This window comes from Nanorana parkeri, unplaced genomic scaffold, assembly GCF_000935625.1.
Source record: "Nanorana parkeri isolate BGI_ZX_2015 unplaced genomic scaffold, ASM93562v1 scaffold3401, whole genome shotgun sequence".
Classification (NCBI taxonomy): domain Eukaryota; kingdom Metazoa; phylum Chordata; class Amphibia; order Anura; family Dicroglossidae; genus Nanorana; species Nanorana parkeri.
In genome coordinates, this window is record NW_017309669.1 from 18,714 (window position 1) to 32,235 (window position 13,522).

The window sequence follows — 13,522 nt, forward strand, 5'->3', positions numbered from 1 at the left end:
ACCCAACCTCCACCATCGCTGCCTTTCTTAGTACTACTACCACTTCTGTCACCCAACCTCCACCATCGCTGCCTTCCTTAGTACTACTACCTCTTCTGTCACCCAACCTCCACCATCGCTGCCTTCTTTAGTACTACTACCACTTCTGTCACCATTCCTCCACCATCGCTGCCTTCCTTAGTACTACTACCTCTTCTGTTACCCAACCTCCACCATCGCTGCCTTTCTTAGTACTACTACCACTTCTGTCACCCAACCTCCACCATCGCTGCCTTCCTTAGTACTACTACCACTTCTGTCACCCAACCTCCACTATCGCTGCATTCCTTAGTACTACTACCACTTCTGTCACCCAACCTCCACCATCGCTGCCTTCCTTAGTACTACTACCACTTCTTTCACCCAACCTCCACCATCGCTGCCTTCCTTAATACCACCGCTACTGTCACCTTACCTCTATTATTCTTGTCACCCTTCTCATCCCTTACTAATTTTATCTGCTCAATACTATCACTATCACCCTACCTCCACCTTCACCATCACTGTCACCCTACCTCTACCTTCACCATCACTGTCACCCTACCTCTACCTTCACCATCACTGTCACCCTACCTTCACCATCACTGTCACCCTACCTTCACCATCACTGTCACCCTACCTTCACCATCACTGTCACCCTACCTCCACCTTCACCATCACTGTCACCCCACCTTTACCATCACTGTCACCCCACCTTCACCATCACTGTCACTGTTACCCTACCTCCACCTTCACCATCACTGTTACCCTACCTCCACCTTCACCATCACTGTTACCCTACCTCCACCTTCACCATCATGTATATAGAAGACTTGTAGTCTGGTGGGTTATGTATATAGAAGATCTGTAGTCTGGTGGGTGGTGTATAATGCAGACCTGTAATCTGGTGGGTGGTGTATATAGAAGACCTGTAGTGTGGTGGGTGATGTATATAGAAGACCTGTAGTGTGGTGGGTGGTGTATATAGAAGATCTGTAGTGTGGTGGGTGATGTATATAGAAGACCTGTAGTCTGGTGGGTGATGTATATAGAAGACCTGTAGTCTGGTGGGTGATGTATATAGAAGACCTGTAGTCTGGTGGGTGATGTATATAGAAGACCTGTAGTCTGGTGGGTGATGTATATAGAAGACCTGTAGTCTGGTGGGTGATGTATATAGAAGACCTGTAGTGTGGTGGGTGATGTATATAGAAGACCTGTAGTGTGGTGGGTGGTGTATATAGAAGATCTGTAGTGTGGTGGGTGATGTATATAGAAGACCTGTAGTCTGGTGGGTGGTGTATAATGCAGACCTGTAGTGTGGTGGGTGGTGTATATAGAAGACCTGTAATCTGGTGGGTGATGTATATAGAAGACCTGTAATCTGGTGGGTGATGTATATAGAAGACCTGTAATCTGGTGGGTGGTGTATAATGAAGACCTGTAATCTGGTGGGTGGTGTATAATGAAGACCTGTAATCTGGTGGGTGGTGTATATGGTCCTCTCTCTTTCATCTTATTATTTACAATGATTGATTATAATATTATCTGGTTTATAATTGTATTATTATCTCATGGAACCTTCATTTGGCCTCTATATGTTGTAGGATTACCAATCATTTTTGGGGTCCATGTATTACTGGAAAGGGATGTGTCCTTCCTCTCTATATAACTGGGGGCGTGGCAGAAATGTGATGACAGCAATGAGCTCCAGCAGTGCCTGCTAACTGTCACTGAAGGATCTCGTATATCCGGGTCATGGAGCTATTCGAGTATCTTCCTCATTTCTGATGAGCTGGTCCCATTGGCAGCATTATGATTGGACTAGGACCCACCACCCAGCATGTTCCTGGGCAATCTTCTGCCACCTCCCATGATGATTAGATGGAGGTGATTGGCTCTCATTAGATCTGAGGACAAATGTCTTCAGGATTACAGAAGTTGGATTCCCGGTGCCTTCAGACAACCACATTGGGGATGGTGCTTGTTGGCTCTCTGTTCTACACTCATCATCATTCATTCCATTGCCCCAGAACGGCTGTCTCACCTTTTCATATGCAGGCAAGCAGGTGTAAGGCCGAGTCAGTTTGAGGATCTGTCTGTGCTGGAGGTCAGAGTAAGAAGCAAAGCAGCCATGCCCACCACAGCTTACCAGACAAGGACTGGTTTTCTCAGCCAAGTACCAAACTATAGCAGCCATACGTAGCATCTGATGGAGAAAAAGCACATGGCCTCCTTGCTAGTCACAGACAGATTGCTATGAACCCATATTGTCATAAACAGGGGTACAGAGGGTAGAGGCTGAGGGAGGCTGAGCCATAGACAAGGTATCACTGTCTGTTGTTTGTCCAGCACACTGATCTCTATGTGAACCCTAACCCTAAGGTAACAGCCGTAAACAGACACCGGTATATCCCACCGCTGCCACCAAATGTCAATGACCACACCCACTGCGACTTACTATCCTTGTTTGGTGGAGGAGGAGTCAGCAGAGAGTTTTCTTCCAGTAGGTTAGACAAGGCTGTGAAACCATGATCACATCCTGCAATACTGCCAAACACCAACATAGGGAAATTTACCCAAAACTAGCTGGCTGGACACACGCAGATACAATCTGGCATACAATCTGGTGCAGCCTCTGGGTTGGGGAGCAGCGAAGTGATTCCCACACACCTCTGTTTCCCCAATCTATTCTATTTAACCTTTCCCACCAACCAAATACACCAGATACACAATTTAGGATAGATCCCACCACCTGAACTCTGCCAGCTGACTAGGGTGCTAGGCAACCACACACACCGATCCCTGTCTGGTAAATACGATGGCTTCCATATACTGACACTAATCTGTATGCAATCAGCAGCCACAGGATACAAAGTCATAGAGATTACCAGCAAGCATACGCCGAGCATTCAGACACTGGAAGTATGAGACATCACTCTCTAGCACAGTGGCGCCCACATGAACGCAGGGAGTCGGCCGACTTACATTCCAGTGCGTCCTAGAGGCCCCGGCGTCCTGTCCTGTGGTGCTCGTGTGGCCAACGTTGCACATGGGGAGAGGTGTCCCGCCCCTTTCCATCTGTAGCGTCTGACACATTCAGCCGGCAGCCACACAAGCACCGTGGGAGCATAGCCGTTGCCAGCTCCTTTTGCGCCCGAGGCTAGAAAAAACGTGCCCCCCCAACAAGCGTGTGATGTCATCCAGCGCCCCGCCTCCAGGATTTTTGTTTTGTTTTTACTATTTTTTATTTAATTTTAATATTTTTTTTTACTCTTGGGGGGCTTCGGGGAAATTTTAGGGGTTAGGGTTAAACAGCCTCCTGATATTTCCCTTTTAAAATAGAAAAAAGAAATTGAGGACGCAAAGTCCTCACACAGAATCCTCAATCTCTTTTTCTGCAGCCTCGGTTCTAAATGAATGGAGAGTACAGAGGCTCCTCCCCATTCCTTCAGAAAATATTTAACCATCATCCAGTTTCTGAATGGGGAGGAGCCTCTGTACAGAGTGGTTCTCCCCATTGAGAAACTCATGCATGAACAGGAAGTGATGTTCATTCATAACTGGGGACACATAGTACTATGTGTCCCCAGTTATTTACAAACACCGGAGGGATCAGCCGATCGCTCCAGTGTTTGTCCTACACCGAGGATCGGAACATATCATTGATATGTACCCGATCCTCTGCCGCTCGGCCACGCACACGGGGGGCTCAGCTTCTCCTCTGGGTCCCCCCTGCCCTCCCGGGCAGAGGCAACGTGCGATTTGAGAAGAAGTGAATAAAGCACTTCAGCGGGGGGAGGGGTTGGGGGCAGAGCCGCTGTCACAGAACTAAGACCAAGCAGTGAGGGGAGAGATAGGCGCCGGCTGTCAGAACCTGGCCGAGCGTCTCTCTCTCTCTTCTCACCGCTTCGGCCTTAGATCTGTGACAGCGGCTCCCTCCTCTGTCCCCCCCCCCTCCCCAGCTGTTCCTTCACTTCTTCTCGGTTACCTGCTGCATACAGATGGGGAGAGCAGCGGGGATCCAGAGAAGCCCCAACGGCGGGAGGAGAGGACATCGCGATCTACCAATGATCGCTACGCTAACGACTTGTAGATCGCGATCGACCTTATGGGCACCCCTGCTCTAGCAGAATGAGATCTCGCTTTAGTACACACAAGAACACATTTTAGTTTTCATTTCCCTAAGTGGGCAGATTATAGAAATATAACCCCCCAGGCACCATATTTAAAGGGATTTTTCATTTTTATTGTTTCACTTTAAGCAATGTTACAATCACTGCTCCAGTACCCGGACCCCCATACATGTCCCCCAGGGCAGTACCCGGATCCCCATACATGTCCCCCAGGGCAGTACCCGGATCCCCATACATGTCCCCCAGGGCAGTACCCGGATCCCCATACATGTCCCCCAGGGCAGTACCCGGATCCCCATACATGTCCCCCAGGGCAGTACCCGGATCCCCATACATGTCCCCCAGGGCAGTACCCGGATCCCCATACATGTCCCCCAGGGCAGTACCCGGATCCCCATACATGTCCCCCAGGGCAGTACCCGGATCCCCATACATGTCCCCCAGGGCAGTACCCGGATCCCCATACATGTCCCCCAGGGCAGTACCCGGATCCCCATACATGTCCCCCAGGGCAGTACCCGGATCCCCATACATGTCCCCCAGGGCAGTACCCGGATCCCCATACATGTCCCCCAGGGCAGTACCCGGATCCCCATACATGTCCCCCAGGGCAGTACCCGGATCCCCATACATGTCCCCCAGGGCAGTACCCGGATCCCCATACATGTCCCCCAGGGCAGTACCCGGATCCCCATACATGTCCCCCAGGGCAGTACCCGGATCCCCATACATGTCCCCCAGGGCAGTACCCGGATCCCCATACATGTCCCCCAGGGCAGTACCCGGATCCCCATACATGTCCCCCAGGGCAGTACCCGGATCCCCATACATGTCCCCCAGGGCAGTACCCGGATCCCCATACATGTCCCCCAGGGCAGTACCCGGATCCCCATACATGTCCCCCAGGGCAGTACCCGGATCCCCATACATGTCCCCCAGGGCAGTACCCGGATCCCCATACATGTCCCCCAGGGCAGTACCCGGATCCCCATACATGTCCCCCAGGGCAGTACCCGGATCCCCATACATGTCCCCCAGGGCAGTACCCGGATCCCCATACATGTCCCCCAGGGCAGTACCCGGATCCCCATACATGTCCCCCAGGGCAGTACCCGGATCCCCATACATGTCCCCCAGGGCAGTACCCGGACCCCCATACATGTCCCCCAGGGCAGTACCCAGACCCCCATACATGTCCCCCAGGGCAGTACACGGACCCCCATACACCTTTTATGGCCAATAACTTGTATATAAGCCTCCAAAATGGGGACATTTGCTTTTACGAGTTCTGGTCCCATAGACTTTCATTGAGTTTGAACTTTTTCCATGTTGTAGGGTTAGGGTTAAGTTTAACAGAATTCGGGGGTTTTCGGCTCATCACTATCTCTAAACTGAGAAAATGAGTGTTGGTTCCAATACAGCGCTGAGTCTCAGTTTTTAAAGTCACACTTAGGGTTAGGGTTAGTTTGTGAGGAATCATTGAGTCCGCACAGCCCAACTGATCCCATCATAAGACCCCGCACAACCCACCTTAGAGTCCGCACAGCCCACCTGAGACCCTGCACAGGCCACCTGAGACCATTCACAGCCCACCTGAGACCCCACCCAGCCTCCTGACGCCCCACACAGCACACCTAAGAGACTACACAGCCCTCCTGAGAACATGCACAACCCTCCTGAGAACCTCCACAGCCCTCCTGAGAGCCCACACAGACCTCCTGAGGCCCCGCATGGCCTATCTGAGAGCCTGCATAGCCCTCCCGAGACCCCGCACAGCTCTCCTTAGAGCCCGAACAGCCCACCTGGGACCCTGTACAGCCCACCAGGGACTCCACACAGCCCAACTTAGAGCCCGCATAGCCCACCTGAGACACAGCACAGCCCAACTGAGACCCAGCACAGCCCTCCTGAGAGCCAGCATAGCCCACCTGAGACCCTGAAGACATCAGGCTGCCACTCTGGAACAACAGAGTATGTAGCTTCATATTATTCCGCATTGCTGTATAAATATATTGTAAAGCGTTGCTGTAACGGCAACCGCCGTCTGACCTCAGCAGGGGATCGGGGGTTGCGGGATTCCGCCGCTTCTCGGACCCGGCCTCCTGCGTCCCACGGTGTAGCGCAAGCATCCGCTTCCGGGTTCGGGGGCCGGATGCGTTCCACCGTGGAACGCGGAAGTGCGCGGCTCCGATCGGCGGCTCCTCCCCCAGCGTCTTAGCCCTATAAAAACGGCCCAGTGAGACAGTATGGTGTTCGACTATTGAGGACTGAACGCCTGCTGTCTCCTGGGACCCCTCGGCTGTCTGAACCTTTGCTGCCAGCTAGCACATCTTGGATACAGATACCACAGGACCCCCAGCTCCACGCCTCTCCAAATAACCGCAAGTAGTTGTGCATGCTGCACCTCCACCATACAATACAGGCTGCATATCCTATTGCCAATACCATCTCCTGCCTACAGTTACTATACTTGGGAACACAGCATTGACTCTTGAATTGCATACCGGAGTACTGTGACATCCTTACTCAATTTCTGCTTACTTTGATATTACTGTGAGGGATCAGGTTTATGAAGCAATAACCCTCATCAAACCTTATTTTATATTATTTCTGGGCTGTGATGTTAGAACCCTAACTCCCCGTCAAATTTGGGAGTGAAACCAGGGATTCGTGCCTGAGAAGCCTTCGCAGTTGCGATCCACAACCCCAATCCAAAAGACAGGCGTTACAGTTGCACAAATCCTGTATAATAATAATCATAATGTATTGCTGGGATTTGTAGTCCTCTATAGCTAGTGGTATTCTGCATTGCTGTATAATGTATTGCTGGGATTTGTAGTCCTCTATACCTGGTGCCATTCTGTACAGCGTCATAGGTTGACCGGTGGCTGAGCCGCACAGCATTGCTAAGATGCTGGTAGCCCCAAAGGGTCATTGTTTGTGATGGTGTGCTGGGCTGCATCATAGAAACCATTGATGTTGTGAGGCCTAGCCACTAGTGTCCTAGCAATCAGTGACACTCTGCAGGTCACACAACATCATTAATGGCTAATAAAAAGCTGACCCACAGCGTTATTGGTTGTTATGCAGCTCTTGCCTATGTCCTAGCAGCTCTTGCCTGTGTCCTAGCAATTATTACCAGCTCAGATTGGGTTTGGTGAACGTCCAAGCAAACAAAACCCAGAGACGTTTGATCATCACTACCACCTAACCCAAGCCACAGAGCTGCACCACAAGCAACACTCTTCTCATCAACAACCAACATTAACATATCCAATGTTCATCTCATCAGCAACCGATTCTATTCACAAACTATTCTACACACTACCAACATTCCACCTATCAACAACCAGCACTCAACAGCAAACAACACTCATACATAGAATAATAAAACCTGGACATTGGAGGTCAAAATGGTCCCGAAGTATATCTGCTTGGGTGGAGAACGGGGCCTTGTGCAGACTGAAGAAGTCATACCATATAGTTTCTGTATGTTCACTTTAATGTTCCAACCATATTATCCGGCTAATAAGAAACCATTTTAGGAGCTTTTTTTCTACATCAGAAGCATATCTGGTCTTAGAATATTTCTCCTGAGTCTACCTGACTGATGTCTCTTTCTTGTAGGGCTTGCTCTGCAGATCCAGTGCTACCAATGTGAAGAATTCCAGCAAGATGACTGCTCATCACCAGAATTTATTGTCAACTGTACAGTCAATGTCCAGAATACATGTCAGAAGGAAGTCATGGAGAAGAGTGATGGTGAGTATGACATGTAGCTATAGAAAAGGGCCAGCAGAGAGAACCATGCAATGATCCAGAAGCTCTGATTCAGCCAGAAATCGGCTCATTGTCATATTCTCCGCCTCTATATGATTCAGTATTTGTCGGTATTACATTTTGCAGCTTGTAGTTTGTAATATAAAATACTAGATGTTCATATTTTCTTACCCACGTCGTTCCTTTCATCTTCATGTCCCTCAGGGTTAGGCCAAACATGAAAATCTCCTTTTCTTATATCTGCCATGTTGGGTATATGTTGTTAGGGTGCCTGTGGCAGATATTGCTCCCCTTACACAGTCACACATGGTCTGTAGCTATGTATGATGTTCAGGTTACTGTTTCTGTGTGTGATATTTCATTACATATACATACATACATACATACATGTATACATACATACATACATACATACATGTATACATACATACATACATACATGTATACATATACAAAGAGCAGCCATATACACTGTAAGAAGGACACTCGATTGCAGTCAGGAAATGCAAGTAATACGCAGTTTATTAAGGGCAAACACAAAAAGTCTCTTTCCATCAACAGAGTAGACCTCCCCTGGTACACAAGACAGCTTCCAGCAGCAACATAAAGGACTGTTCACAAAAGATCCAACATTCTCAAACAATCCGCTTCTTCAGCATATACAGTCCTCAGTTTTGCTCAGTAGCTTTCTTCATCTCCAAGTCTCTTACAACACCTATGTGTGATACTCACACTGCTCTCCCTCGTGGGTCACTGACTCTCTCAGCAGTGTCCAACAGGTCCCTCAGGTCACCGACCTTCTCGACCTCTCCCAACCTCCCCCACATGTGCGTCCAACACGCACCCAAGTCTGTGGCCATGTGCCTCCTGCACACACACCTCCCCTGAGCTCTGACTGGCTTGTTAATGATTCTGTACAGTCTGCTGGGTTCTCCTGGACTGAGTGCGCTCCGGAACCTCGCTCAGCCCACCTCTCCTGCTCAGAAGCTCAGCCTTCTGGGAATCGTAGTCTAACCAGTTTCTCACAGCACAGCTTGTCCCTAGCTCTGCACTGCAAATCCCACACGTCTCTCTTTAGCACAGGCTGCACAACGGCAATTAACTATTTATAAGCAGACATATATCTGATTCTGTAGCAACTCATATAGGGGGCTACCCTTTCTCTCCCCCCCCCCACCCCCCCGGACCTTTGGGTCCCGCCAAAGGTTAATTTGTAATAGCAAATTGGTAAAGACACACACGGGTGAATACACATTGCCCTTGGAACATCCACCAAGACATTTTTTAACCAAGTACAGATACACCTAATTTGTGATATTGATTGATAAAAGGAATCTCCACCAAGGTGTTTTGATGGCCTGTGTTGGACATGAGTTTGTTTTTACTTCTGCAGACAAAATATTCACCTTGGGTGATCTTCGTACTGTAGTTATAGGCTCTTCGGTACTATGACCAGGTGTATCATAAGTAAGTCCCTGAGGTGGTCGCTGTGACGGACCACATGGCACCCCGACTGGGTGCCTCCATCACTATGTAGCTTCCTCTCTTCTGGAACCCGAATTCCAGTGTACTCAACCCAAACCTGCCTAAACATTGGACGGAACCAATATATTAGGACAGAAGACTAAACTCCCAAAACAATAAGATTTACCCCAAACATCAGACAACGCCAATGTTGAAGTAAAAACAAGAAGTAACTTTATTGTAAACCAGCTCAGTATTTATACAGTTCCGTAAGGCTAAAAACATAATACAATCAAACATTAACAGAATGCATGCAGACCTAACCCCCCCCCCCGGTACCTTAATGAAAGAATAGGGAGTGAGGAGACACATATGATGGGATTATCTCCTGAGTGTCTATCATATATTAATGAACTCCGCTACATCTAGTGTCAGAGTTAATCCCATTGTTAACCCAATCACACAAATGGACAAATAGACTAACAAGTTCAATGAGAGTCTAAGTCCAGAATGAACCCCCTGCAGTGCTGCTGGATTCACACCCTGTACCGATAATGGGCACGGGGTGACTTAGACGTAATGCCGGGGGAAATATGTAACATATCCACTCCACACATAAATCTGCGATAATAGTTCCAAGTAACCCCAAGCGGTCCTGTAAGGTACCTGTGGGAACGGTAGAGTCCGAAGTGGAGTGAGGCTGAGGATAAGGCTAGGCGGTGTCAGGCAAGCGAAGTCAGCAACAGACGGGCAGTGAAGTACAAAATCAGCAGGCAGAAGAGTAGTCAGGAAATAGGCTGAGGTCTCAGTAATATTCAGAGCTCAATCCAGCAGCAGTACACACAGGAACAAACCCAAATAAACCGGCTCAGAGCACAGGGAGTGCTTAGTATTTAAAGTGACATTAAACCCTCAGATTGTGTAACATAAACCAATACTCTAATGTGCGCCTTACTGTAATCCATGGTTGTTTCCCTTCTCTTTGCTGCTCTTCCTTTTAAATCCTCATGTCTTCTCATGCTTGGGGAGAACTTCCCTTTGCAGCTGAGTGCCTCTTCCTGTAGTGCTTGCTCATGTTACAAGCCTATACAAACGTATACACAGACACTGTGTATCCATTCCTGAGACAAGGCAGTCTGCTGCAAAACAGAAGTTCTGCCCCAGCAAGAGAAGAGATGAGGATTTAAAAGGAAGAGCAGCAAAGAGAAAGGAAACTACCATGGATTACAGGAAGGCGCACATTACAGTATTGTTTTATACTGTAAAGACTTATATCTTAAAGACTGAGATGATTGTGGAGTGACTGCAGCTGGCAAGCAGGAGAGTCCAGAGAAAAGCTGCTGAATAGAAATCTGCAGTGCAAAGGTGAGTCCTCCTTGTGGCTGAAAGGCAATGTTACATATAGTTACATAGTATTTGAGGTTGAATAAAGTCCATCAAGTCCAACCTATTAGGAGAATGCCACAGCACTTCCACCCCAGAGACCCATGTTCAAATCCCCACAGCCACAAAACAGGCTCTGGGCAGACAAGCACCTGACAGGTCCGAGGGGTTCTCCATAGTCCTAGGTTTATAGTCAGTAGGAAGGAGGCAAGCCTTCAGGCTCCTCCAACAGCCCCGGTGATGGTTCAGTCATTTAGACCTTGACTCTAAAAACCATGAAGGACCTTTATCAGAATCATCATCTGCTAGGTGAGAAGTGAGCTGAGTGGGCTTTCTTCTGATTCAGGTAAGTTAGGCAAAGGATCTTCTATTTCAGAGGATACACGGTCATCCTCCTCAGGGGTATCTTGAAAAACCTGAAGTATACATTCAGGAGCCTCTGGCCTCAAAGAACTTGAACTTGGTTCAGGAGCAGTGGTGGTTTTAGTGGTGCTCATGGATTCAGTTGGTCACATCCAACTCAGACACATATCTTCCTCATCACTGTCATCCTCACTTCCTCTCTCAGTCGGTAGTTTCTGAGACCTGGTGACTGGAAGTATGTGGAATAGGTGAAGAAGTTTCATCTTTGGTGGGCATGCGAACAGCTTTGTTTTCAAAGTTACTGGTAACAAGTGATTCCGATGCCAGAGGTCCATCTCTCCCCTCTAGTCAAATCTGATACACTGGGAGGCCAGGTAATTGTCTACAGACAACATAAACTTGTGAGTTCCATCTGTCATCTAGTTTGTGTCTAGCAGCAGGCCCCAGATTTCCCTTTTGTACTCTGTCTCCTGGATGTAGATTTTGTACTCGTACTCTCCGGTCACAATGCCTCTTGTTTCGCTGTTCTCTGCCTTCTGCTATAAAACAAGCGTTCGCATACGCAGACACTAGATTTCTTCGGAGCCGCTCCACATAACCTCTGTGAGTATCAACAGATGTTTGATCAGCCGATAGACCGAATGCTAGGTCCACAGGCAGCCGAGCTTCCCTCCCAAACATGAGACCATAGGGTGAATACCCCGTTGCATCATTTTTAGTGCTGTTGTAGGCATGGACAATGGCAGAGAGATGTCTACTCCAATGCTGCTTTTCTTCAGTAGATAATGTCCCCAGCATATCAAGAAGGGTACAATTAAATCTCTCTGGCTGAGCATCACCTTGAGCGTGATAGGGACCCAGATAGCAAGGATAACTTGCTACAAACTTGTGTCGGGGTGAAATTGTAATTTTGTTAACTTGCTGCACATATTCCCGGCAAGTTGTAGACTTGCGGAACACTCGCAGCACAATTTCTAGTTGACACTTTTTTAATTTGTAGCAAATTTGCTTGGCAAGTCTACAGCAAGAGTCCTGCAGGTCTTAGCAAGAGCTCTGCAAGCTCGCTGGTCTGGAGACTTGCAATGCAGACTTGATGTAATTGTGCAACAAAATTGTGAAGCTCGGCAAGTCATAGTTTAGCAAGTCATTTTCAAACTTGCAGCTCAATTGCTTGCTATCTGGGGAGTGGTTCTGGTTTTCGTGATTCCCAATAGGTTTAGTAGTTTGATGAGTCTGCTTTCAAAGTCCCGGCCTTGGTCTGAATGGATTCTTTGAGGCAACCCACAATGGATGAAGAATTTTTCTACTAACACTTTGGCTATGGTGGAGGCCCATTGATCTTTGGTTGGTTAGGCCTGGGTCAGTCACCACTAAGATGTTTCCCTGTCTGCTCGTGTCAGGCTCCAGACATAGGAAGTCAATGCACACCAGATCCGTGGGTCCTTGTCTATGAAGTTGACTCTTTGGAGCAGTTATGGAGGGTAAGGTCTTGTTCTGAATACAATGCAAACAGAAGTGACAGTAGCTCTCTATCTCAGTTCTCATATAAGGCCAGAAGAATTGGTCCCGGGCCAATGTAAAAGTTCTATCAGATCCCCAGTGAACATGCTGGTCATGTTTGGCTCTCAGTACATTTCTTCTATGTTTCTCAGTGAGGAGCAGTTGTAAGCGTTCTTTCACCCCATCCAAAGGGCCCCTTCAGTAGACCCCCCTTCTCGGAGTTTCACTACTCGGTCCAGGTTAGATGCACTTTCTCAGTGGGTGGCCTTGGAGCGTTGTAGGGCTGCTGGTTGGGGTAAATTTCTGCTGACATTGGATCAGGCTAAGGCCTTTGATCGGGTTAATCATGAGTACCTATGGCTCCTTCTTGGCAAATATGGCCTGGATGGGGGGTTTCATTGATTGGCTCAAGATTTTGTACAAAGGGGCTGAAAGCTTTCCTCTGGTTAACGGTTGGGTCGGGCAGCCCTTTGTGGTCGGCTCGGGTGTGCGTCAGGGGTGTCCTTTGAGTCCTCTGCTATATGTGTTTGCAATCGATCCCTTCATTAGAAGGCTAGAGTGTGGACCATTGTGTGGGGTACCTTTGGGCATCGCTGGTGAGCCTCCTTTGAAGGTTGTGGCCTATGCTGATGACGTTTCTGTCTTTATCTCTGGGACTGGGGAGGCGCAGGAGGTGGTCTCAGTGATAGAACAGTATTCAGAGGCATCGGGTTCACAGGTCAACCAGGACAAGTGTGAAGCTTTCTGGATGGGCGAGGAAGGTGAGAGCTTTGTTCTCCCGGATGACTTCCCGGAGCCCCAACAAAAAATTAGAGTTCTAGGCATTGAATTCGGCCCAGGTGACTATGGTCATGCAAATTGGGTGAGCAGGCTGAAGA

General features: G+C 48.5%; 1 protein-coding gene across 1 annotated transcript in view; it reads left to right on the plus strand.

Annotated features, from left to right (window-relative positions):
- Positions 1 to 13,522, plus strand: part of LYPD1 (LY6/PLAUR domain containing 1) — a 41,916-nt gene that overhangs the window by 16,373 nt on the left and 12,021 nt on the right. The window contains exon 2 of the mRNA XM_018574946.1: positions 7,782 to 7,916. Within this exon, the coding sequence (XP_018430448.1) occupies positions 7,782 to 7,916 (135 nt within the window). The remainder of the gene's footprint in view (positions 1 to 7,781; positions 7,917 to 13,522) is intronic.